At 36.4% G+C, this 26,972-nt stretch overlaps 1 protein-coding gene across 1 annotated transcript; it reads right to left on the bottom strand.

Annotated features, from left to right (window-relative positions):
- Nucleotides 1-751: 751 nt before the first annotated feature.
- LOC103255868 (E3 ubiquitin-protein ligase arc-1-like) lies at nucleotides 752-24,998 on the bottom strand. The gene is made up of 3 exons (XM_021710345.1): nucleotides 24,823-24,998; nucleotides 1,573-2,017; nucleotides 752-1,433 (listed from the first exon to the last, which is right to left on the bottom strand). Exons 1-3 carry the CDS (start codon nucleotides 24,996-24,998, stop codon nucleotides 1,290-1,292), a joined length of 765 nt encoding a protein of 254 aa, XP_021566020.1. The 3' UTR covers nucleotides 752-1,289.
- Nucleotides 24,999-26,972: the final 1,974 nt, after the last annotated feature.

Here is a 26,972-nt window from a genome sequence, read left to right as displayed (position 1 = left end):
TAATTATATTAATAAAATCATCTAATACTTTATCATATATCTATCCATATATATCCTATTTATTTAGCTTTCTTTCTTATTTTTATGCATTGCACAATAAATTACAGACATCTCTATGTAAATACATGCATATACTTTTATTGTTTGTTTGCTTGCTTTTTGAGAAAAGCCTCAAAAATTTTTATATATAAATAAACTGGATTCTTGTAGTTTTATTATTCTATTACTAATGTGTGTAAATGATTACTATTACTTCTCTACACAAAATGTTCCTTTTTTTCTGTGAAATGGAAACAAATCTAACAGCCCAAGAGGTATGAAATAGATATGATGTTTAGGAAATGAGAAGAAAAGACTGAATAATCACCAAAAATATGAGAAAAGACTGACTTCTAGTGCATAAGAAGATTGCCAAGTAGTGCAGTCAAGAATTGATACCATCTTTTGGAAGTGGCACCATTATAAATGTTTGTATTATGTTCCTCACCAATCCAAATAGAAGTAGAAGGGCAAGATGGTTGGATTAATCCGTGTTGAGTAGATGTCACTGGAAGTCTGTGAGGCAAGAGAGTTGAAGGTGTTGAAAAGAGAAAGTTAATAGTGACACATTTTCACTAGTTGAGGTTTCTCAGTTGGAGAAAGGTGAAAGTAAAAATTGGAAGGGTCTGTTAAACTTTGAATACAAGGAGGGAGGAAGGGAAAAGTGATAGATTATTATTATTATTATTATTATTATTATTATTATTTTCTCAGAAAGCAGAATGTTTTAATATTCATCAGGTAGACTCTCACCAGTGTAAAGAACCAAAAACCTTGATCTGGTGCCTCTGCTCACTCATTGCAGACCATTTTGAATTCCTAAGGTGTAATTATACATTTCACATACATTTGTGAGATAAACATTATGTTTATATCCCACATGAATCAGGCTTAAAGGTTTTCTAAATACTGTGTGTGGCACTAGAAACTTCATGCTGTATCAAGTCATTATCAGTATTAAGCTACTGGACTATATAATGAAATATTATGGACACTTACTGAAAACCAATATAAAAATCTGGCCCAGAAAGACCAGAACAAAATATGCAATTTTCTTGATTTAAGATGGTCAAAAGTGTTTTTTTTAAAAAAGCTCTACACACTGTTTAAGACAAGTATGTATAAGAAGCCTTTTTGTGTGTGCTGACTTTGTCATGACAACTCTAGCTGATTCTTTATGAAGGATTAGGGATATACATCTTCAGCAGTGCACATCAGAAATAAACTCTGAAAAAGGCAATTTATTGGGTTTAGGAAGGACCGTATTCTGGGAAGTACTTCAGAGGAACGGACAATAATTCTAGGATTATAGCCAAGAAGGACTGGAAGACTTCAGGAGATGCTTCAGCTTCTTCTAGATTTTGAATGTTGAATAAGCCACTGAAGTGTGATATCTATATTATCCTTTTATCTGCAAGAAATTGAATGGCAGCACATTTCTCTATCCTGAATAGCTGACAGATTCATTTGCTCAATTAGCTGTTTCTCATCCAAGGCATTAGGACGATCTCTCTTGTTTCCAAGAACTAGCACTGGAATTCCTTGTAACTGTGGTTTATCGAGAAGATTACGTAGCTCATTTCGGGAAGCTTCTATCTTTTCACGATCTGCAGCATCTCTCCTGTAAACAACAGCGTTGACTCTTCTGCAATACCGTTCCCACGTGCTCCGAAATCGAGGTTGTCCACCTAGGCCCCAGATCTTTATGGTGACGTTACCTTTAGTTACCTTCCTCCTGCTGAAGCCCACGGTGGGTATCACGTCTTCACTGAATTGACCTGACGCGAGGACACTGACGAAGGTGGTCTTGCCCGAGCACTGCAGCCCCGCTCGCTCAGCTCCATCTCCTCCTTCCAGAAGAGCGAGCGGAACCAGTCCAGCAGGCGGGACACGAGCGCCAGCCCGACCGCGGCCGGGAAGGAGGGCGGACATGGGGCGGGCGGCGACGGCCGCAGCCAGGGAGCCGAGCGGGTCATCGCTAGAAGATTATCATCAGACCCCAGGTATGATGGGAGTGAGAGAGAGAACTTGAAGGACATGAAGCTTTAGTCAATCATTATTAATCTCAGAGATGGAGAGCGAGGACGTCTTGTAAGATGAGGTCAGGAATGTGGCGGATGAAAGAAAGAGGACAGCAGAAAATCAGGGTGTCGGAATGTTTTGACATTGGAGTTTTCATCAAATGATACGAGTAAGGATTACGCTGATGACTCAAGTGCCAAAGCTTTGACCAAGAGATGGGCCTAACCACGGTTGATAAACAGGGAGTGGGGTCTTGGAAGAATTGTACATTTTCCTCTTTGATGAGGGCTGTGAAAAAACCTTTGCCTCTCCATTTGGGCTTTTGCGTATAGTTGTTCAAGGGGTTGTTATTGATTGTTGTTGTTATTGGAGATGTTGCAGCAATCTGGTAGCCAGTGGAGGAAGATCCAAAGAATTGCTGAGAAGGTATCTCAGAGTTCTGTCATGGTTGAACTGCTGAAAAACTTACAACTGCCTACCTTAACCCCTTATGTCATAACTCGGCCAATCACCCAGAACCTTCCTACCCCATGCTTATAAATGAGCAGGAAGTTGTAAGAGGAGCACAGACAGAAGGGGTAATCCTTTCCAGACATCTTCATTCCCCAACCTGGGGTAGCCTGATTTGAGAACAGAGTTGACAGCTCTTAACAAATGATAATTTTAGAATATGCTGGTAAAGGAGTAAAATTTAATAATTAATCATAATGAGTTCCATGAGTCATTGCTTTAAAATTTTGTATTTTTCTCTCTGTGTAAATTGACCTGAGAACCCAAGGGACAACATTAAAAGTTAAGAGTGTTAAATGCCAAGGGACTGCAGATTTGTTTAGACTTACCTGGATTTAATGAGAATGTGGCCCAATTATTATGTATATGTAATTAAGATTTAGGGTTAGTTTCCTCCTTTATACACTAAAGAGTTACTAAATATAATTCTTTATAGGCAACTTCTTTAAATTACAAGAATATGGGTCTCCAAGAGAGTGTGGATAATGGATTCATATCAGGTAAGAACCTTTTCTTTTCTGAAGAGATGGCATATTACTTATATTTCAAATAGACACCCTAGGGGAATACAAAACTTAGACATGTGGCCTACAATTCCTTTGATACTCATGCTAGACAGCAACAAAGTCACTAGATCAAGTCTCAGTATTGTTTTCCAGTTTCCCAAGACATGCATCACTCACTACAGCCAAGAACTTGGTTGATGACTAGAATCAAATGGGGCTTAACAGATTTTTGTTGTTGTTTAGATCCCTGACTTCAAGTTGGCCCAATATCAGATTGCTGCTATTAAAATACAGCTTTTTCTTGAAGTCTCCTCTGATCCACTTCATTTGCTCTTTATTCTCCAGGATAATCCATGTTTTATCTCTCTCCTTAATGCATTTAGACAATAACTATAATTTGTGTTTCTAGCTAAATAATCAGTATAATGTTAATACTCACATTTTAAGCTTTTAGCACATGCCAGGGACTCTGCTGAGTGCTTCATGTACATTAGATCCTCTAAATCTACACAATAGCTCTATGAGGTAGGTACTATTGTTATTCTCACTTTACAGGTGAAGAAGCTGAGTTTTAGTAGGTCAGGTTACTGATTCATGCCCCAAGCTTATGAATGAGAGGTAAGTTGGTAAAAGGAACACAGACAGAAGGCAGGGGATATCTTTCCTAGACATCTTAATCCCCCAAACTGGGATAGCCTGGTCTCAGAGCTGAGTTGACAGTATTGTCTTGTGATTAGCATGTAATAAAGATAAAATTTGAACCCCTTATTCTGATCCAGAGCCCATATTTATAATCACTGTTATAACAATTCCTTATTATTAGACCAAGGAATTGTGATCAGAGTCAGTATCTGCTCTTCAAAATTATTCCCAAGCCCTTAGTGCTCTGCTATTACTCTGCAACCTGTGAGGACTAAGACATAGGAATCCCCATTCTATTACAGCCTCCCTGTCTTAGTCTGATTTGTGTTGCTACAACAGAATACTTGAGACTGGCAATTTATAAAGAAAATAAGCTAATTTGACTTACAGTTCTGGAGGCTGGGAAGTCAAGACTGGGCAGCCCATCTGGTGAGGGTCGTATGCTGCTTCAATTCATGGAAGAAAGTGGAAGAACATGCAAAGAGACATGCAGAAGAGGCTGATCTTGCTTATAACAACTAGTCTCTTGGAAACAAATCCATTCCAGTCAGAATTAGTATTCTCTCCCTCCTGTAAGATGGCATTAATAAATAAATGGAGAGCAGTGCCCCATGATCTAAACACCTTCCACTAGGCAAAACCTACCAACATTGCCATACTGAGAATCAAATTTCAACATGAGTGTTTGGTAGGAGCTAACCATATCCAAATCATAAGTTAAACCCAAAGTTAAAGAGGCAGGGCAGGAATACTTCAAAAGCTTGGCACTATCTTCTTTGTATCCACAGAATGTCACATAGTACCTAGCATAAAGTAAGTATGTAATGAATAAATATAAATAATGGACCCAGTTCATACAGCATTTAAGAAAAAGCAATGCTTTACTGTAGTGGCCACCCCTAAAATTCTTAAGAAAAACATACTTAGTGGTGAGTTGGAGAAATCCCCTAAAGTTCCTTTAAAATTTTCTAGGTGTATTTTTTCTAAAATAATGAGAAGTCTAGAAGTAAGAAGTCCAGGAATGATATCATAAATCAAAGATAACAAAGACTCAGGCTTCCTTGTGTCTTTCTGACTTACTAAATTTAGCCTGAGTTTTTTATCCTCATTGAAAAATAGTTTGGCAGATATGTAGACCAAGAAAATTATGTGTTTGTTTTTATTTTTTATATTTCCTATTTCCCCCTTGTTAATTATGATTGTTCACCCTATTTTAAAAAGAGAAAATATTCAGATGGTCCTTTGGTTTCTATAAGATTTTTACTTTATAAAAACTCTAATATAAAACCCTTTTCTTATTTATCTTGGCCTCATATGGTATAATTGTGAAGAACATTATCATCAGGGCTGGTCCATTCCAAACCCACAAAAACTTCAGTTTCCTATTTCACTAGCATTTTTCTCACCATGACCTCAGAGGGAGGGAAGAAACTATAAAAGAAAGAAGAAAGGAAAAATAAAGGAAGAAAGAAAGAGAGGGAGGAAAGTAAAAGAGAAAAAGAAAAGTGGGAGGGGGAGAGAGAGAGAGAGAGAGAGAGATGAGAAAGACAACAAAGACAGAAATAAGATGAAAGAAAGAAAAAATGAAAGAAAGGAAGGAAAGAAAAGAAGGAAGGAAAGAAAAAAGAGAAAAAGAAGGAATGAAAAGAAGGAAGGAAGGAAAAAGAGGAAGGGGAAGCAAGAGAGAAAGGAAGGAAGGAAGAAAATAGCTGACTATTAATGCTGTATTGAAGTCTGCATAACATTCTAGAAAGATCATACCTTAATATATTCAGGAGTTAAGCTAACTGGCTAATGGCATCTAGAATATTCCCTGGTTACAAAGAGAGGGCTAAGGTAAGTCTGTGTTTGTGCTAAAGCAAGTAGGATAAATTAAACCAAAGGATTAATTTCCTGCAACAATTGCCCTATTCTCCAAGAGGCTGGTTGATTTTTACCAACACCATCCTTTGGTTTAATCTCTCTGCTATTAACCTTTAGACTACAAAATGTGGTTCCCTGTTTCAAAACAAAACAAACAAAAACTTGAAAATATAAGACTGATTTCACAGAAGCAAATGAAAAGTCTGGCAAAAAAATTATGCAAGAATGCTCTGATGATGATTGTTTTAGTTATGTATGGCCAACGGCATAAATCTCTCCTTAGGATGACATCTTTTTGCTGCAACCAGGATAGTTGCACCTTTGTGAGCTGTCCAGGGTACTGAAATTCCTCGTTGTCATTATCTTTGATCCAATAGAGCAAACTCTTCCATTCTTGTGTCTGTTCCAGTTATGCTGCAAATACAGCATTAAATTCCATTTGCAAAATTTATAAGGTAAAGTATGTTGTAAGAGTAAAAGAAGGACAAATTTACCCATAAACCCATTATCTTCAAGCAAATATGAATAAAATCTAGGTTCATAGCTCTCTAGTCTTTTTTCTATATATATTTTCAAATATTTGAGATCATTCTGAGTAAGCAAGTCAATTTGTACATTTTTCATAGTGGCAGATATATTTCTTCTTATTATAAACTAATTGAATACAGTGTAAAGCAAATGCATAACATTTTCTGTTCCATAATTCAAACATATTCTGTTCCATAGTTGATCAAATCATGCTTATGCATTGGGTAGTCTTTTTATTTTAAGTACTAGTTGCAGCATTATAATAAATAGCTTTTGGATAAGTATTTCTTCAATATTCAGCATTTTGAATTGTTTTCATAGGAATTACTATTGAATATGCATTCCATGGAGTCACTTGCTAAGAGAAATGACAATTTTAAATCTCATAAAAAGTTGACAAATTACAGAATCTACTCTGATTCTCAAAAAAAAAAAAAAAAAGAAATTTCATGAAAAGCAAAACCATTATAGTGTTAAGATATGAGAGAAATTTTTTCTGAGGATTCTCAAAAAGATTAAAAACAAACATAACAAATCATATTCTTGACATCATCATTACAGTAAAAAATAATACATATCAAAAGGTTATTATTTATGAGAAAGCAATGTCAGCACACAAATATACCAACCTGTAAAAGGATGGAAAGAGAGTCAATATGATACTGTCTAGATAAATAACACTTTACCGGTATGGCTTAATCCAGCATAAAATTGGAAATACCAATAGGAATGGTAGACATTGAACTAGTTTCTACTAACTTTTACTTCAGAATTTTTGTTTTTTTTTGAGTTGGAGTCTCATTCCATTGCCCAGCCTGGAGTGCAGTGGCCACTCCTGGCCACTGCAGCCTTGACCTGCTGGGCTCCGGTGATCCTTCCACCTCAGCCTTCCGAGTAACTGGAACTACAGGCGCATGCTACCACACCTGGCTGATTTTTGATTTATTGTAGAGATGAGGTCTCGCCAAGTTGCCCAGGCGGGTCTGGAACCCGCGGGTTCAGGCAATCCACTCACCTCAGCCTCCCACAGAAAATATTCTTTAAAGATAAAGCAATTTTGCTTATAAATATAGATGCAAGCACATCTTTTACAAATACTAGTAAACCAAATCTAGCAATATGAAAGAGGACATTAGGTCACAATCAAGAGGATATTATAACAATTACAAAAGAGTTTATTAGGTCACAATCAAGTTTCATTTTTTAATAAGGGGAAGACCTATTTGACTTTAGAAAATTATTAAATAAACTTTATGACATTAACGGCTTAAAAGATAAAAATGATATAAATGTCTCAATAGATGTAGAAAAGGCATTTGCCAAAATTCAACTAAGATTTATGATAATAACTTTCAGCAAATTAAAAATATAAGAATTTTCTTACTCTGAAAAATGTGGTCTCAAAAATCTACTGCAATTATTCTTAGTGGCAAAATATTAAATTTTTACCTTTGAGATTTGAAGCAGGATAGAAGTCTGCTAACACCAGTATTTTCCATATTGTAATAGAAGTCCTGGACATAACGAAAAAGTAAAGAAGAGGTAAAATGTATATTGGAATGCACATTTAGAAATAAACAAATATATTATTACTCATAGGTGACATAATAGTCTGTGTAGAAAATTCAAGAGTCTATAGATAAATTACTAGGATTTTAAAATGGATTTCTGGATACAATCAACTGTATTTTTATATATAAGTATTAAACAGAAAATATATCTTTAAGATAGCTTATGCTTCCAATTCCAAAATGGTAGCATAAAAGCAAGGTGATTTCATTCTCCGCTAACTCCCAGAAAACCAAAAACAGGTATACAGTGTTGAGATTATCCTCAGAAATATCTCAGAACTCTAATATGATGATAAGTTTGTTCAAAGGGGGCACAGATAAGTGAAAAACTCTGACAATAAGAGAATCAGACTTCCATATCCACAATACTCCTCCTCCCAATATGTCTGGCAAGAAGCCTGTGGAAAATATCCTGACTCATGGTTCCTACAAGAGAAAACGTGAGATTAAAGTAAAAAACCAACTTTCCCACCATACTGAGTTCCCTGGAAGAAAACCTGCCCCTACCTTAGCCCACGGGAAGTATCAGAAGTACCTAAATGGAGAAATATCCCTGAGGGCAACAGGAGACAAAAGAGGAGATGGGACTACTATCCTCACCCCTGGAAACTTTGATTTGTGACTCTGCCAAACAAGGTGCCAAATCAGATTGGCTGCTCAGCAGCACCATAATGTAGGAGGTTTGTTCACAGGACCCCTTGGCTTCAGGCCCTAGCTAGACTTCCCACATTGCTGGGATATCTCCTTTGGGACTTCCTCCATTCTTCATGGGCAATGTTCCAATCATTTACTGGAGTGAAGGCAAATCTAGACTTAAGTTGCTGTCTAGTGCTGAAAAGGAGGCAGTGACCTGGGGGGCATGGAGGCGGGGAGAAAGCTATTCAACAAGTAAATTACAAAGAGCAACACAGCTAAAAAATACCAAAACAAATCAGAGAAGACTGGAATAAATATTCATTCAATGTAAAGACATAGATGTACACCCAAAAGAAACAACAGTAAATAGGGAACCATGCCCCTCCCAGATGGACAAAACAAGAAACCAGTGACTCCAATGAGACAGCAATATGTGAGCGCCTGATCAGGAATTCAAAATAGCAATTTTAAGGAAACTCAGTTATCTCTAAGATAACATAGAAAAGAAGTTCAGAAATGTATCAGAGAAATTTAATAAAAAACTTGAAATAAAAATATCAAACAAAACTCTTGGAATTGAAAAATATGTTTTCTGATCTAAAAAATGTGTTATAGGCTCTCAACAGCAGAATGGATCAAGAGGAGAAAGAATCAACGAGATCAAAGAAAGGTATTTGAAAATACACAGTCAAAGGTGGAAAAAAAGAATAAAAGGAAAGACAGATCATATAAGAAATGTAAATAATTATCTCAAAAGGCCAAATCTAAGAATTATTGTGTTCAAGAGGGAGTTAAGCAAGAGCAAAGTGTCTAAAGCTTATTCAAAGAAAAGTTTCCAACACTTTGGAAAGTTTTAACTCTTCAGCTACAGGAAGGTCATAGAACACCAAGCAGATTTAACCCAAAGAAGACTTCCCCAAGGCAGATTATAATAATCAAACTCTCAAAGGTCAAGGACAAAAAAGAGGATCCTACAAACAACAAGAGAAAAGAAGCAAGTAACATGTAAAGGGGCACCAATTTGCTGAACAACAGACTTCTCAATGTAAACTATACAGGCCAGGAGGGAATGGGATGACATTTTCAAAGTGCTGAAAAAACAAAACAAAAATGCTCTAAGAATACTGTATCCAGCAAAACTACCTTTCAAATATGAAAGAGCAACTCAGGTGCTGTGGCTCATGCCTGTAATCCCAGCACTTTGGGAGGCCAAGGCAAGAGGATTACCTCCACTCAGGAGTTCAAGACCAGCCTGAACAACACGGCAAGACCTCATCTCTACAATTAAAAAAAAACAGCTGGGTGTGGTGGCATGCACAGCAGTTCCAGCTACTTGGACAACTGAGGCAGAAGGATTGCCTGAACCTAGCAGGTGAAGGCTGCAGTAGCCATGATCATGACACTGCACTCCAGCCTGGGTGACAGAGTGAGACTCTGACTATATAAAAAAGTAGAAAGACTTCAAATAAACAATTTTTTTTGAGTTGGAGTCTCACTCTGTCGCCCAGACTGGAGTGCAGTGGCACACTCCCAGCCACCGCAACCTTGACCCGCTGGGCTCCAGCAATCCTTCTGCCTCAGCCTTCCAAGTAGCTGGAACTACAGGCACACGCTACCATGCCCAGCTAATTTTTATTTATTGTGAAGATAAATCAAAGTTGCCCAGGTGGGTCTTGAACCCGCGGGCTCAGGCAATTCACTCACCTCAGCCTCTCAAAACGTGGGATTACAGGCTGAACCAGTGAGCCCGGCTTCAAATAAACAATTCAATAAGGCACCTCACAGAACCAAAAAAGTAGGAAGAAACCAAACCCAACATTAGTAGAAGAAAGGAAATAATAAAGATCAGAGTAGAAATAAGTAAAATTGAGGCAAAAAATCACACAGATGATCAATGAAATGAGAAGTTAGTTTTTTGAAAATATAAGCAAATTGACAAAACTTAACCTAGACTAACTGAGAAAAAAGAATGAAGCTCCAAATAAATAAAACCAGAAAGGGACATAACTGGGATGACAAAAATACAAAAAATTATTAGAGACTATTATTAAAAACTATATGACAACAAATTGGACAACCTAGAATAAATGGATAAATTCCTAGACACATGCAACCTACCAAGACTTACCTATAAAGAAACAGAAAACCTCTACAATTCAATAATGAGTAATGAGATCAAGACTGTAATTTAAAAGTCTCTCATCAAAGAAATGCCTAGGACCTGATGGTGTCACTGCTAAGTTCTAGAGAAGAACTAATATTAATTCTACTTAATGTCTTCAAATAAATTGAAGACAGAATACATCCAAACTCATTTATGAGACTAGCATTCTCTTGATACCAAAACCAGGCAAAGACACAACAAAAAGAAAACTGTAAGCCAATATCACTGATGAATGTAGATGCAAAAATCATCAACAAAATACTTGTAAGCCAAATCCAACAAAACATTGAAAAGCTAAATCACCATGATCAAGTGGAATTTATCCCAGGGATTCAAGGATGGTTCAATATATGTCAATTAATAAATGTGACACATCATATTAACAGAACCAAGAAAAAATCCTTATGATCACTTCAATAGATGCTGAAAAAAAAATCCAACATCCCTTTACAATAAAAAACTTTCAACAAACTGGATATGGAAGAAACATACTTCAAAGTTATAAAGGTTACATATGAAAAACCCATCATTTTTAAATGGGGAAAAATGGAAAGCTTTTCCCTTATATCTGAAACAAAACAAGAATGCCCACTTTCACAACTTTTATTCAGCATAATACTGGAGGTTCTGGCCCGAGCAGTTAGACGAGATGAAAATATAAAGGACATCTAAATTGGAAAAGAACATCTATAGTCAAACCACCCTGAACGTGCCCAATCTTATCTAAATTGGAAAGGAAGAAGTCAAATTAGCAGATGACATAACATTATAGTTAGAAAAAACTAAAGACTCCACCAAAAACCTGTTAGAATGGATAAGCAAATTCAGTAAAGTTGCAGGATACAAATATATACATTTTTTTGAGTCGGAGTCTCATTCTGTTACCCAGACTGGCGTGTAGTGGTGATATCATTGCTACCGAAGCCTTGACCTATTGAGCTTAGGTGATTCTTCTGTCTCAGCCTTCCAAGTAGTTGGGACTACAGGCACACACAACCACACAAATTATTTTTGTAGAGACAAGGTCTTGCTATGTTGTCTAGACTAGTCTTCAACTCCTGGGCTCAAGGAATCCTCTTACCTTGGTCTCCCAAAGTGTTGGGATTACAGGCATGAGCCACAGTGCCTGATCTCGAATACAAAATTAACACACAAGAATCAGTAGCATTTATATATACCATCAGTGAAAAAGAAATCAAGGAAGCAATTCCATTTATAATAGCTACAAATAATATAAAACACTGGAATGAATTTAACCAAAATAAAAGATATATATATAAGAAAAATGATAAAACACTGATAAAAGAAATTGAAGAAGACACAAAAAAATGGAAAAATATTCCATGCTCATGGATTGAAAGAAAATACTATATTACTCCCAAGCAATTTACAGATTCAATGCAATCTCTATGAAAATACCAATGACATTCTTCACAGAAATTTTTTAAAATCCTAAGTTTTGCATTGAAACACAAATGACCCCAAATACCCAAAAGAGTACTGAACAAAGATGAAGACATCGCATTATCTGACTTCAAAATATAATATAAATCTATAGTAACCAAATCATCACGGTACTGGCATAAGAACAGACACATAGACAAATCGAACGTAATAGACAACCCATATATAAAGTTGCATATTTACACTCATTTTCAACAAAGGGGCATACAATGGGAAAAAGAACATGTGTTTAATAAATGGTGCTGGGAAAATTGGATAACATCATGTAGAAGAATGAAACTAGACCCCTACCTCTAGCCATAAATAAAAATAAATAAACATGGATTACAGATGTGAATAAATACCTGAAACTATGAAGCCACTAGAAGAAAACATTTGGGAAATTATCTAGGAAATTAGTCTGGCCGAAAGTTTTGTGTAAAATCTCAAAAGCACAGACAACAAAACAGACAAATGAGATTACATCAAGCTAAAAAGCTTTTGCTCATCAAAGGAGAAATTCAACAAATTGATGAGACAACCCACAGAATGGAAGAAAATAATTAGAAACTATCTATCTGACAAGGAATTAACAACCAGAATATATAAAGAACTCAACTCAATAGCAAAAACTCCAAAATTCAGTTTTAAAGTGGGCAGAACACTTGGGGGTGCAGCCATTGCACACAGGAAAAGGCCAGGGTAGGGTAGACAACTTTGTTTATTCTGCAGCTTCCATGTATTTTTCTTCTAAGGAAACAGAAATATTAAGTGAAAGAAGCCTAGAGTCACCTTCAAAGTTAATTTTAGAATAGCCAATTACAAATGTAATTTCAAAGGATTAAATAGAAGTTCGCTTCTCTCTCTCTTTCATTTTTATCCTTTGAGAATAATTGGATGTCCACTAAAAATGCTAAAATTAAAGAAAATAAAGTGGGCCAAAGATCTGAGTAGACATTTCTCAGAAGAAGACGTAAACATGACCAACGGATATATAGAGAAATACTATTGTAAGCTCTGACCTTGAGAATATGTTGTTAGAAAGCATTTTTTTTCTCCATTGGCTTCTATTAGACTAGATCGAGAAATTCATCAATGAAAGCCAAATATAAGCATGCCTTTTTAGAGATACATCATAAACTATTTTCTTTCCGTAAATGGAAGTGTCTGACAGAGAAATACTTTTGTAAGCTAAGCCTGAGAATATGTTATTATAATATGTTTCTTTCTTCATTGGTACCTATTAGAACAAACTGAGAAATCCAGAGAAAAGAGGCAAATGTAAGCATGTTTTTTAAAAAATAAGTAAATAAAAATTTAAAAAATGAGTAATTCTTAACATAACTGATCCTCAGAGAAATGCATATCAGAAACATCATGTGATCTTATCTTACCCAATTAGAAAGTTGTTTTTTTTTTTTTTTTAATCAAAAAGACAGGGAATAATGGATGCTGGCAAAGATGTGGAGAAAGGGGAACACTTGAATACTGTTGGTGAGAATGTACATCAGTACGGACACTATGGAAAACAATTTGGAAGCTCTGTTTTTAGTTCAATTACCATCTGATCCAGCAATTTTACTACTGGATATATACCCCAAAGAAAAGATATATATCTGGACTCTGTTTATTGTAGCACTATTCCCAATAGCCAAAACATTGAGTCAACCTAAGTGCCCATCAGTGGATAAATGGATAAAGAAAATTGGGTATATACACAGTGGAATATTTTTTGGCCATGAAAATGAATATGAAATTCTGTCATTTGCAACAACATGGATGGAACTGGAGGTCATCATACTAATGCAATAAGCTAAGCACAAGAAGACAAATATCCCATATTCTTATTCATACAATGGAGCTAAAAAAGTGGATCTCATGAAGACAGATTTGTGGTTACTAGAAGCCAGGAATTACAAGGGGGAGAAGAGATAAGGAGAGGCTGATTAATGGGCACAAATATACAATCAGATAGAAGAAATAAGACCTAGTATTTGCTAGATCAGTAAGGTGACTAGAGTAAACAATAATCTATTGTACTTTTCAAAATAGCTAGAAGAGAATAACTGTAATCTTCTTGGCTTAAATAAGAGAAAAATATTTAAGGTGATGGCTATCCCAATTACCTTGATTTGATCTTCACATATTATATGAATGTATTACCACATGTATTAATACCTTACAATATGTTTATCTATTATGTATCAATTTTTGAAAAGTACATTTGTAGGACTAGGTATTAAGAAGAGGTAGAGAATTGAATAGTGGCTCTCAGAGGCAGGAAAGGGGAGAATAGAAAGACGTTGGTCAATAGGTACAAAACTACAGTTAGATAGGAAAAATAAATTTTGGTATTGGGAAACTGCCAGAGGAGGGGGAGCACTCCTCATCAACAAGGGTACCTGCATAATGAACATTTGTTTACCTAACTCTGTATTATACCCCACATCTTTAAGATAAAGCATTTTAAAAATAAAAAAAATTAGTATTGCACAGTAAGATGACTACAATTAACACTAATATATTGTATATTTTGAAATAGCTAGAAAATAACATTTTGAATGTTCTCACCACAAAGAAATTATAAATTTGAGTTTGAGGTGATGAATATTGCAATTACCCCAATTTAATCATTATACATTGTATACATGTATTGAAACATCACACTGTACCTCATTAATATGTATAATCATTGTGTCAACTATAATTTTCAAAACTTATAAAAGTTAAAAAAGGTAAATCTAGGCTTTTTTTAAAAGATGCATTTTGTGTGTTTTCTTTCAGTGAATGGAACTGTTTAACAAAGAGAGAACTCTATAATAAAGTCTTGAGAACATGTTATTAAAAAGATGGTTTTCTTAAATTAATTTATTTTAATTTAAAGATGTGGGGCACAATTCAGGATTAGGTATAAAAGTGGTCATCATACAAGTAAAGTTTGCGCCTCCATTTGGTCCCCACTTTGCCTGGTTTGAGATTAGGTACTCTTATTGATGTTGTGTTCCCTCTCAACCCCAGTCCCAGCAGTATCCCACTATTGACAATCTCTTATTAGGGTAAATGATCAGGGTCTGCTTATGAGTGAGAACATGTGGTACTCTGTTCCTGGTTTCTGTGATAGGTCACTGAATATGATAGACTCTAAATCCATCCAAGTTGCTGCAAAGTCCATATGTTTGTCCTTATTTATGGTGGCATAATATTCTATTGTGTATATGTACCACATTTTTTTATCCAGTCCTGTTTCAATGGGCAGCATGGTTGGTTCCATGTTTTTGCTATTGTGAATAGTGCTGCAGTAAACATGCATATGCAGGCATCTTTGTTGTAGAACGATTTGAATTCCCAGTAGGGGGATTATTGGGTCATACGGAAGGCCAATATCTAGTTCTTTCAGAAATTGTCACACTGTTTTCAAAGAGGTTGCACTAGTTTGCATTCCCACCAGCAGTGTAGAAGCATTCCCTTTTATCCGCATTCTTACCAGCATCTGTTGTTTGTTTTATTAATGATGGGCATTCTTACTGGGGTTAGGTGGTATCTCAACATGGTTTTGATTTGCATTTCTAGTGATTAGTGAGGCTGAGCTCTTTTTCATGTGTCTGTTGGCTGCCCGCATATCTTCTTTTGAGAAGTATTTATTCATGTCTTTTGCCCACTTTTTAATGGGGCTGTTTGGTTTTTTCCTTTCAGCATGTTTGAGTTCCTTATGGATCCAGGATTTTAGACCTTTGAAAGATATACAGTTGGCAAATATTTTTTTTCCCTAGTCTGTGGAATGTCTCCCCGCTCTCTCAATTGTTTCTTTGCTTTGCAGAAGCTTGTCAGTTTGATGAGGTCCCACTTATCTATCTTATCTCTTATGGCATGGGCACTTGGAGTTTTGATCAGGAATTGGTTGCCAGTTCAAATTTCCGTAAGAGAATCCTACATTTTCTAAGGTTCTTATAGTTTGAGGTTTAAGGTTTAGCTCTTTGGTCCATTTAGAGTTGATTTTTGTGTATGGTGATAGGTAGGGGTCCTGTTTCAATCTTCTGCATGTGTTTAGCCAGCACCATTTACTGAATAGATTCTCTTCTCCCCAGTGGTTGTTGGTGGAAGCTTTGTCAAAGATGAATTGGTTGAGAAATTGAGGTTTTGCTTTCATAATCTCCATCCTGCTCCATTGGTCCATATGCCTATTCTCATACCAATACCAGTCTGTTTTGATTATTGTAGCTTTATAGTAGAGTTTAAAGTCTGAAAGTGTCATAATCTCCCACTTTGTTTCTTTTGTTAAGGATTGTTTTGGCTATTCATGGTCACTTATGTTTCCATATGAATTTCTTTATTGTTGTTTCCAGGTCTGAGAAGAATGATATTGGTAACTTAATAGGTATTGTGTTGAATCTGTAGATTACCTTTGGTAGGATGGGCATCTTAGTAATGTTGATTCTTCCTATTCACGAGCATGGAATATTTTTCCATTTGTCTGTGTCTTCTTGGATTTCTTTGAAAATGTTTTGTAGTTTTCATTGTAAGAGTTTTTCACATCTCTGGTTAGGAAGATGCTGAGGTATTTCATTTTATTGTGGCTATTGTGAATGGATTTGTGCTTTTTATTTGATTCTCTGCCTGCTTGTTGTTGGTGTATAAGAACACAAATATCTTTTGCACATTTATTTTGTACCTCAAGACTTTGCCTAAGTCCTTTATCAGTGAGTCCTTTATCAGGTTTTTGACAGATTCACATAGGTTTTCTAGGTATAGTGATCAATACATCAGCAAAGAGGGATAACTTAACTTCCCCCTTTGATATTTGGATATCCCTGATTTCCTTCTCTTGTCTAATTGCTCTAGCTAGGACTTCCAACACTATGTTGAACAAGAGGGGCAAGAGTGGGGAGCCTTGTCTTGTTCCAGTTTTCAGGGGAAATGTTTCCAATTTCTGTCCACTTAGCAATATGCTGGCTGTGGCCTATCCTAGATGGCACCTACTATTTTGAGATATGTTCCTTTTATGCTTAGGTATTTGAGGGTTTTTGTCAAGAAGGGATGCTGGGTTTTATCAAAAGCTCTTTTGCATCTAATGATATAATCATGTGGTCATTGCTTTTACATCTGTTGATGTATTTAATTACATTTAAGGTCTTGCAGATGTTGAACCATTCCTGCATCCTGTGGATGAAGCTTACTTCATCATGATGAATGATTTTTGAGATGTGTTCATGGATCCGATTTGCTAGAATCTTTTTGAGAATTTTTGTGTCTATCTTCATTAGGGATATTGGCCTGTTCTCTTTTTTTGTTGTATCTTTACCTGGTTTGGTTATCAGTGTGATGTTAACTTCATAAAATGATTCGGGGAGAATTACATCTTTCTCAAGTGCCTGGAATACTTTCATTATGGTTGGTATCAGTTCTTCCTTGTACATTTTGTAGAATTCTGCTGGAAAGTCGTCTGGTTCAGGGCTTTTTTTGTATGCAGTTTTCTTATGATGGAGTCCACTTCCTGGATTGTTATTAGTCTATTTAGTGTCTCAGTGTCTTCTTATTTCAACCTGGGGACGTTGGGTGATGTCAGAAAGTCCTCCATTTCATTTAGGTTATCAAGTTTGCTTCCATACAGGTGTGCATAGTAATCTTGGTAAACTTTTTTTTTTTTTTTGAGTTGGAGTCTCACTTTGTCGCCCAGACTGGAGTGCAGTGGCTGCTCCTGGTCACCGCAGTCTTGACCTGCTGGGCTCCGGTGATTCTTCCACCTCAGCCTTCCAAGTAACTGGAACTACAGGTGTGAGTTACCACGCCTGGCTAATTTTTTGATTTATTGTAGAGATGAGGTCTCGCCTGCCCAGGCGGGTCTCGAACCCACGGGCTCAGGCAATCCACTCAACTCAGCCTCCCAAAGGCGCGGGATTACAGGCTGAGCCACTGAGCCTGGCTCGATAAACTTTTGTATTTTGGGGGGGTCAGTTGTGATTTGATCTTTTGCATTTCTGATTGTATTTATTTAGGTTTTTTCTCTCTTTTTCTTGCTCATTCTTGTTAGGTGTCCATCAATCTTGTTTATTCTTTCAAAGAACCAACTTTTAGTTTTGCTGATATTTTTCTATGATATTTTTGTCTCCTATGTCCCATATTTGGACTTTTACTTTTGTGATCTGGATTCTTCTGCTAAAGATAGGATGGTCTTGTCTTTCCAGCTTCCTTAGGTGATTTGTTAGGCTGTTAACTTTTATTCTTTCCATTTGCTTGATGTGTGTTCATGGAGATGTAAATTAGAACTGCTTTTGTGGCATCCCAGAGATTTTGGCATAATTTTTCTTTGTTTCTGTGAATCTTTCTTTTAATTTCTGTTTTGATTTATGTGTTGACCCAGTAGTCATTCAGCATCATGCTGTTTAGTGCCCATGTCTTTGTGAGTTTGGGAGGACTTTTGTTGGTGTTGATATTTATTTTTATTCTACTGTGGTCTGAGAAGGTGCATGGCAGTATTCTAATATTATTAAATTTGTTTATACTTGATTTATGGTTGAGGATGTGATCAATATTGGAGTAAGTTCCATGTGGTAATGAGTAGAATGCATATTCTGTGGTTGTTGGGTGAAGTATTCTGTAGGTATTTATTAAGTCCATTTGATCAAGCATCAAGTTGAGGTTCCAGATCTCTTTGCTGATTTTTTTTTTTTTTTTGCCTCAGTGATCTATCTTGGGTTGCTAGTGGGGTATTTAAGTCTCCAGCTATAATAGTGTTAGAGTCAATATCTTTTTTAGTTTACTTATTAGTTTATTTATAAATGCTGGGGCTCCTGTGTTGGGTGCACATATGTTTAGGATGGATATTTATTGTTGATGGGTTAAACCTTTTATCATTATGTAGTGTCTGTATCTTTTAAAATTTTTGATAGCTTATAGTTTGTTTTGTTTGATATTAAGATTGCAATTTCTGCTTTCTTTTGGGATCCCTTCACCTGAAAACTCATTTTCCATCCTCTAACTTTGAGTCTGTGTGCATTTCTTGTGGTGAGATGAGTTTCCTGGGTGCAGCAAATTAATGGGTCATGGTTTTTTACTCAGTTTGCCATTCTTTGTCTATTCAGTGGTGCATTCAGTCCATACACATTCAAGCTGATTATTGAAATATGATTGTTTATCTTTATCATGAGGTTCTTATAAAGTTGTTTCTTTGTTTTCTTTTAGCTTTTGGATTGATGTATATGTGTGTTTTCAAGTTTGTAGTTGCAATGTATTCTCTGTTGATTACATGTTCTGCTGTTCTCTTGGGAATTGCATGGTCATTCTTTTTTTCTCTATCTTCTGTGCTTATACCTTTTTAAGCATTTCCTGTAGAGTTGGCCTGAAAGCTGCATAATCTCTTAGGGATTAAATGTCTGGGAAGAGTTTTAATTCTCCATTGCTGATCAAACTGAGTTTGGCTGGGTAGGAAATTCTTGGATAAAATTGTTTATCTTTGAGCACTTTGAATATTGGACTCCAGTCCCTTCTAGCTTGTAGTGTTTCTGCTGATAGGTCTGCTGCTATTCTGATTGGTTTTCTCTAGCAGGTAGTCTGACCTTTCACTTTTGCTGCTTTTAGAATTTTTTTTTTTGTGTCTACTTGTGTCTACATAGGTGAATTACTATGTGATTAGGGGTTGGTCTTCTCATTTGATGTCTTGTGGAGGTTCTCTGTATCTCTTGTGTTTGGCTAGTCACATCTCTGCTAAGATGGAGAAAGTTTTCTTGAATAATCTCCTGGAATACTTGCTCCAAGGTGATCTTCATTTCCTTTTCTTCTTCTGGCATACCAATCAGGCATAGGTTTGGCCTCTTGATATAATTGAGCATTTTTGGAGTCACCAGCTGCTTCACCAGAAGGACCCATGGCCACTTGCTCCTGAGTCCTTGCTCGGTCAGTCACTCACATGCCCATTTACTCACCAACATGTTGGCAAAATATTCCATAAACTTATTCACTCACATTGGGACTTGCTTAGTCCAACTGGCTCTGCTGCCATCTTCTCAAAAATCCAAAAGATGTTTCTTATCTTTCTTTTTAAAAATAGCTTAAAATATCAAACTCGTAGGAATATATCTTTTAAAATGTGCAAAACTTCTATGCAAAAAACTATAAACATTAGAGAAATTAGTGAATACCCAAATAAGTGGAGAGAAATTATACTCATGGCTTATAAAACTCAATAAAATTCCAGCTCTGTGTACATAAACGTGTACAGGTATGTGAACTTTGGTAATAAAATCCTAAAATTTTTACAAAATTCAAATGGGCAAGAATAGCTGGGATGTTACTGAGGAAAAAAAGGTTAGAGGAAAATATTTTCTTTATTGTATACCAAGACTCATTATAAAGCTACTGTGAGTAGAAGTAGACCTTGATACTGGTTTATGGATAAAAAAACAAATAGAGCAAGAGGGAGAATTCAGAAACACACACACACACACACACACTTCAAAACTTGATTTTTTTTCATTTTTTTTTTTTTTAGTCAGAGTCTCACTCTATAGCCCAGACTTCAGTACAGTGGCTCACCACAGCCTCCAGCTCCTGGGCGTAAGTGATCCTTCCTTCTACTTCAGCCTCCCAAGTAGCTGGGACTGCCAGCACCCCCACACATGATTTTTTGTAGAGACAGGGTCTCACTGTGTTGCCTAGGCTGGTCTAGAATTCCTGGGCTCAAGCAATTATCCTGCCTTGGCCTCTCAAGTACTGGGATTTCAGGCATGGGTCACTGTGCTTGGCCTGAAACTTGATTTTAAGACATATGTTGCCTTGCATATCAGTGGAAAAATGTCAATCTTTTCTATAAATGATTCTGAGTCACTTGTGTATGTACTTACAAAAATTATTTTAAAATTACCCCACCACTCACTGTACAAAAAAGTCAATTCCAACAAAATTGTAAGCCTAAATGTGGACAACAAAACAATAAGAGTTTAAAGATAATTTAGAGTAATATTATAACTAACTTGGGGCAGAGAAAGTATTCTTTAACAAGATATTTAAAAAGTATGAACCATGAAGAAAAATCATGATACACTGAACTTCATGAAAATTAAGAACTTTTGTTTATTTAATAATACCTCATTAAGAGTGGAGAGGAAAGTCACAGATTGTTGGAATATATGTATACACATTTTCACAAGGTGGATATGTACATGAATGCACTCATAGTATTTATAATATTTCAGAGCTAGGAGTGACATAAATAAGCATATAAAGTAGAATGAACAAATGAATTATAGAATATTTATCCAATGGAATGCTATATAGAAATGAAAATACAAGAAGTACAATATGCAAAAAACTGTCAGAACTAATAAACAAATTCAGTAAAGTATAGGATACAAAATCAACATAAAACCAGTAGCATTTGCATACATAAATAACAGTCTAGTTGAAAAATAAATCAAGAAAACAATCTCATTTATGGTAGCATAGAAAATATTCAGGAATAAATTTGACCAAGGAAGTGAAAGATTTGTGTACTGAAAACTATAAAACATTAATGAAAGAAATTTAAGACATACATAAATAAAAAGATATCTTATGCTCAGGGATCATTAATTAATATCCAATTAATTAATAGAATTAATACCGTTAAAATGCCCATACTACCCGAAGTGATCTACATATTCAAGTGTAATCTCTATGCAAATCCCAATGCCATTCTTCACAGAAATAGCCTAAAATTTGTATGAAATCACAAAGACCCTGAATAGCCAAAACAATTTTGAGAAAGTGCAAATTTGGATACCTCACACTTCCTGTTTCAAAATCATATTACTAAGCTATAGTAATCAAAATAGTATAGTACAGTCACAAAAACTGACACATAGACCAGCATAACAGAATAGAAAGTGCAGACATCAGTGTAAACTTATACAGTCAACTAGTTTTTAACAAATGCACCAGTAGGACACAATGGGGAAAGAATAGTCTCTTCAATAAATAGTGCTAGAAAGCGTGGATTTCCACATGTAGAAAAATAAAATTGGATCCTTTTCTATACACAAAAATCAATTCAAGATGGATGAAAGCCCTAAAATCATAAAACTCCTAGCACACAGTGAAAAAACTCCTTGACATTCGTCTTGTCAATGATTTTTGACAAAGTTCAGGTTACAAAAGCAAAAATAAATGCATGATACTATTTTTAAAAAATCTAACTGAACACAGTGGCATGCACTTGTAATGCTAGCTACTCAGGAGGCTGAGGCAAACAATTGCTTGAGCCTAGGAGTTCCAGGCCATCCTGGGCAACATAGTGAGAGCCTATCTCAAAAAAAAATCATGATAAAATAAAATAAAAAACGTCTGCATAGCAAAGGAAATAATCAACAGAGTGAATAAACAATCTATGGAATGAGAGAAAATATGAACAAATCATCTATCTGATATGGGTTAATAACCAATTTTTGAATTGGAGTCTCACTCTGTCACCCAGGCTGGAGTGCAGAGGTATGCTCACAGCCACCACAGCCTTGTCCTGCTGGGCTCAGGTGATCCTTTCACCTCAGCTTTCCAAGTAGCTGGAACTACAGGCATGAGCCACCATGCCTGGTTAGCTTTTTGACTTACTATAGAGATGAGGTCCTACCAAGTTGCCCAGACTGGTCTCAAACTTGCAGGCTCAGGCAATCCTCTCACCTCAGCCTCCCAAAGTGCTGGGATTATAGGCATGAGCCACCACGTCCACCTAATAAAATTATTTGTTTAAAAACACATACATCTCAATAGTAGAAAAACAAATAATCCAATTAAGAATGGGCAAAGGACAAAAATAGGCATTTATCTCCAAAGAAGACAAAAAAATAAAAAGGTCAATGGAAAGGTGCTCAGTATCATCATCAAGGAAATGCAAATCTAAACCACTATGAGATATCATCTCACACTTGATAGGATGGCTATTATAAAAAGGTCAAGTGATAACAGATGTTAGCAAGGGTGTGAGGAAATCACCATTGGTAGGAATGAAGATTGGAGCAGCCATTATGAAAAACAGTACGGAAGTTCCTATAGAAATTAAAACAGAGCTACCATATGATCCAGCAATCTTTCTTCTGGGCATGTACTCAAAGGAAATGAAGTCACTGCCTCACAAAGAAATCTGCCCTCCCATGTTCATTGCAGGATAAAACAATATGTGTCTGTCAATGAATAACTAAATAAACTAGAGAGAGAGAGAGAGAGAGAATATTATTCAACCTTTAAAAAGAAGGACATCCCGCCATTTGCTACAACATGGGCAAAACTGGAGGACATACTACTAAGAAAAATAAACCAGACACAGGAAGAAAAATATTGCATAATGACCTATATATAAAATCTATTTTAAAAAGTCAAATATACTGAAATAGAGAATTAAATAGTGATTATGAAGAGCAGGAGTAGAGATAGGGAGGAAATAAAGAATACAAAATAGTAGATATATAGGATGAACAAGTCTAGAAATCTGAGATACAACATGAAGGCTACAGCTAATTTAAATTGTACTGCATTTGGGATTCATCCTAAATAAGTAGATTCGAGCTGCTCCTGCCACAAAAACAAAGCAAATAAAAAATGCTAGTTTGCTTTACTACTGTAATCACTTTGCTATCTATTTGTATAGTGTAGCATCATGCTGTATACCTTAAGTAGTCACAATAAAATTTATTTTTTTTAAAAGAGCTATACTATATATAATAACATGCAAGAATTTCAGAATGTGGAGATTTAAAAAAGCCAGGCACAAAAATTACAGACTATACTATTTTATTTATGTAAATCTCAAATACTAACCTATTGTGTTTTGGGCTGTGAGTAGGAGGAAGTTTCTGATATGTCGTTAATAGTCTTATTCTTGAATTGGGTGGTAATTGTAGGTTCCAAGATTTTTGCTTTTAAGGTAATTTGTTTAGCTGTATATTCGTGTCATGTCCTTTTTTGGGTATATTATATATATATACCTTATATACAAAAATAGTATATGTAGTAAGGTTGCTTATGTATATGTGAAGATATATGGGGAGAGCCAAGAAGAAACCAAAATTTATTTATTAAAAATTGCATATTTATCCTACATGTTTAAACTTCAGTCACTTTGAAGTACTCTCCATGTGATGCAATGCACCTTTGAGATGCTTTTTTCCACTGATCAAGTTTTGAACGTGTCAATTTTAATGCCTTTTAGTTTTACCTGTTCCACATCAGCAAAACATTTCCCTTTGAGGAGTTTCTTCATCCAGGGAAACAAAAAGAAGTCAGGTAGGGTGAAATTGGGTGAATAGAGAGGGTGTCATGATGCTTTTGGTTAAAAACTGCTGAACACTAAGCACAGCACGGCAGGTGCACTGCCATGGTAGAAGAGCCAGCCACCTGTTTACTCAGGAGATTTCTTCCACAATGCAGCCTCTTACAAAAACACCAGCTGGTACACTGACACAGATAGATTCCTAAAACACTTACCTAGTGGGGGAGGCCTGTACTATAAGGGACCTACCCCCCAAAAGATAATTCATGGTTTTTTGGAGTTCCCTTCATATAAAAAACCCTGAAAGAATACACAAATGTCTCATACAAGTAGTTATGAATAAGAAGCAAAGACAAGACTCTTGACAATGTACATATTTTAAAAATATATTTTTAGCTTGGTTTTAAGCTGAATGCATTACTTTTAAAAAATTAAATAAAAATACACACAAGTTTTTATTGCCAGATTCAAATAAACTTAAATTTTGTAGAACTAAACTTGAAAATTTGGTAGACTAAATTTAGGCATAAAATTTTACTGGAAAAAATAAAATAACAACTTGAAGAACCATAGAGAAAAGTATTGAAGATTATAATATATAAGTACAAATTATTGGGACTCCTGGCAAGATGGCGGCAGGGCAGCTTGGTCTATGAGACCCTTCACAAAAGAGAACACAAAAAGACTCTGGCTCTCTCCCTGGGGGCTGCAGATCCCATCGTTGGCAGCCTGCTGTTCACACAGAGCTCAGCCGTCGCCACCGCTGAAGCATCACAGCGGTCTGTGTGGCCACTGCAGCTGCAGCCACCGCCACTGCCGCTGCCGTAGCAGCCATCGCACATCGCACTGCCCATGCCTGAGATGACCCACGACTTCAGACCGTGACGCTCCTGCAAGCAAGATCTGCTGAGATCAATGCGGTCACTACTGCCACCGGGACATCCTGCCACGCTGTGGGTCTCCCCCTGTGTGCCATGAGGCAGCAGTTCCCATTGCGGCTCCTATCTAGGGCAAGCAACTGAGATAAAGACCATCTGGAGCACCACCTGCTGGCGATTCAAGGTAACAACACCGAAATGGGAAAAACAGAAGCTTGATTGACAAAGGCCACATCTGAGTGGTGAACTGGGCAGTGGTGAACTGAGAGGTGATCTGAACTGCCCTTTACAGCAGGCCAGGGGCAGCTGACCCTGACTGTGAACAAATTTACCAGGCTGAAAAGACAACTAGAAATCAGAGCTGAAAGGACATTGAACTTAAACAAAAAGTCTCAGAGTGTGGTTGATTGGTTCTGTTAGTTTACTGACTTGATTCTATTTCTTTTCTTTTGTTCCCCAACCTTTTTATCTTTTCCTTTTCTTTTCTTCTCTCTTTAAACCCTATATTTGTATAGAGGAATAGCACACCAATAAGAAGGTTGGTTAGTTTGTATGTTAGCATCATTGTATGTTTTAGTTTTTTCTGTATGGTAGTTGGTTAGTTTGTAGCCATGGTTTATTATTTTTGTCTGTTTTAGCTTTTGTCTCTTTCTCCATTTGTTGGCACACCTGTCTGTTTTCCCCCTTACTCCTCTCTCTTTCCCCCCCAACCCCCACTGTCCGCTCCATTCTCTTCCCTCTGTTAACCTCGTTTTATTTCAGGGAGTAAACCCACAATCCCACTACATGGACAGATTTCAAGGCAGTGGGAAGTGGGTTTCAGATTATCCATACACTTGTCGTCAGATACCAGGATCTGCAGATAGATTTTGAACCACAGCTCCCCACTTAAGTAAATCTCAAAACTGCAAAAAGGACCACCCCCAACCTATAGTCCAACTCCAGAATTGAACAAAGAGGATATACATCAAGAAGAATAGGAGATTGAGCAAACAGAAGTAAAAACAACCCCTCCATCCCTGAATTAAAGAAGACGGTGAAGTGGAGGGAAGGGAAAAGTAGGGAAGAAAAATCTGCACAAATGAAGAAAAACCAAAAGAAGAATACAGGTCTCACACAGACCCCTGGGAGGTCAGACACTGAGGAAACAGACTTTGGAACACAAACAATGAAGAGCCCCCAGAATGACTGGTCACATGCAACAAACCCAGACATCAAGACATTAATAGAGAGAATAAAAAAATTGAGGAGAGACAAGAGGAAAATAAGAAGGAGCTGATGACAGAAATAATAGCAGTAAAGAATACTATGATGGAAATAAATAACAAATTAATAAGCATGGAAAGCAGAATTAGCCAAGCAGAAGAAAGAATCTCAGAGCTCGAAGACCCAAACACAGAACTAACCCAAACTGTCTAAAAACATAGAAAAGAAGTTTAAAAAGACAGAACCAAACCATCAAGAGATGAATGATTACTTCAAGAGAAAAAAAACCTAAGAGTAATTGGCCTTCCTGAGGCAGAAAAACAGAGGTCAAACTGGAACAAATATTTCATGAAATCATTCAAGAAAACTTCCCTCATCTCATCAATGATGCAAAAATTCAAACACAAGAGATTCAGAGAACCCCTGCAAGACAACAAATGAGAAGACCAACTCCCATACACATAATAATTTGCCTAAAGAAGTAGGTATAAAAAAAAAAATCCTAGAGGCAGCAAGAAAAAAAGCCAGACTACCTACCAGGGATAAACAACTAGAATAGCAGCAGATTTATCTACAGAAACCCTCCAAGCTAGGAGAGCTTGGAGCCCTATCTTCAAAGCTCTAAAAGATAAACAATTTCCCGCCTGGGCAGTGAGACCTCGTCTCTACAATAAACCAAAAAATCAGCCAGGCATGGTAGCGCATGCCTGTAATTCCGGCTACTCGGAAGGC

This window comes from Carlito syrichta, unplaced genomic scaffold (genome assembly GCF_000164805.1).
Source record: "Carlito syrichta isolate Samal-C Ts95f unplaced genomic scaffold, Tarsius_syrichta-2.0.1 Scaffold288532, whole genome shotgun sequence".
In the NCBI taxonomy this organism is placed as follows: Eukaryota; Metazoa; Chordata; class Mammalia; order Primates; family Tarsiidae; genus Carlito; species Carlito syrichta.
Note: the sequence above shows the minus strand (reverse complement) of the source record. Positions and strands in the feature narration are given on the sequence as shown.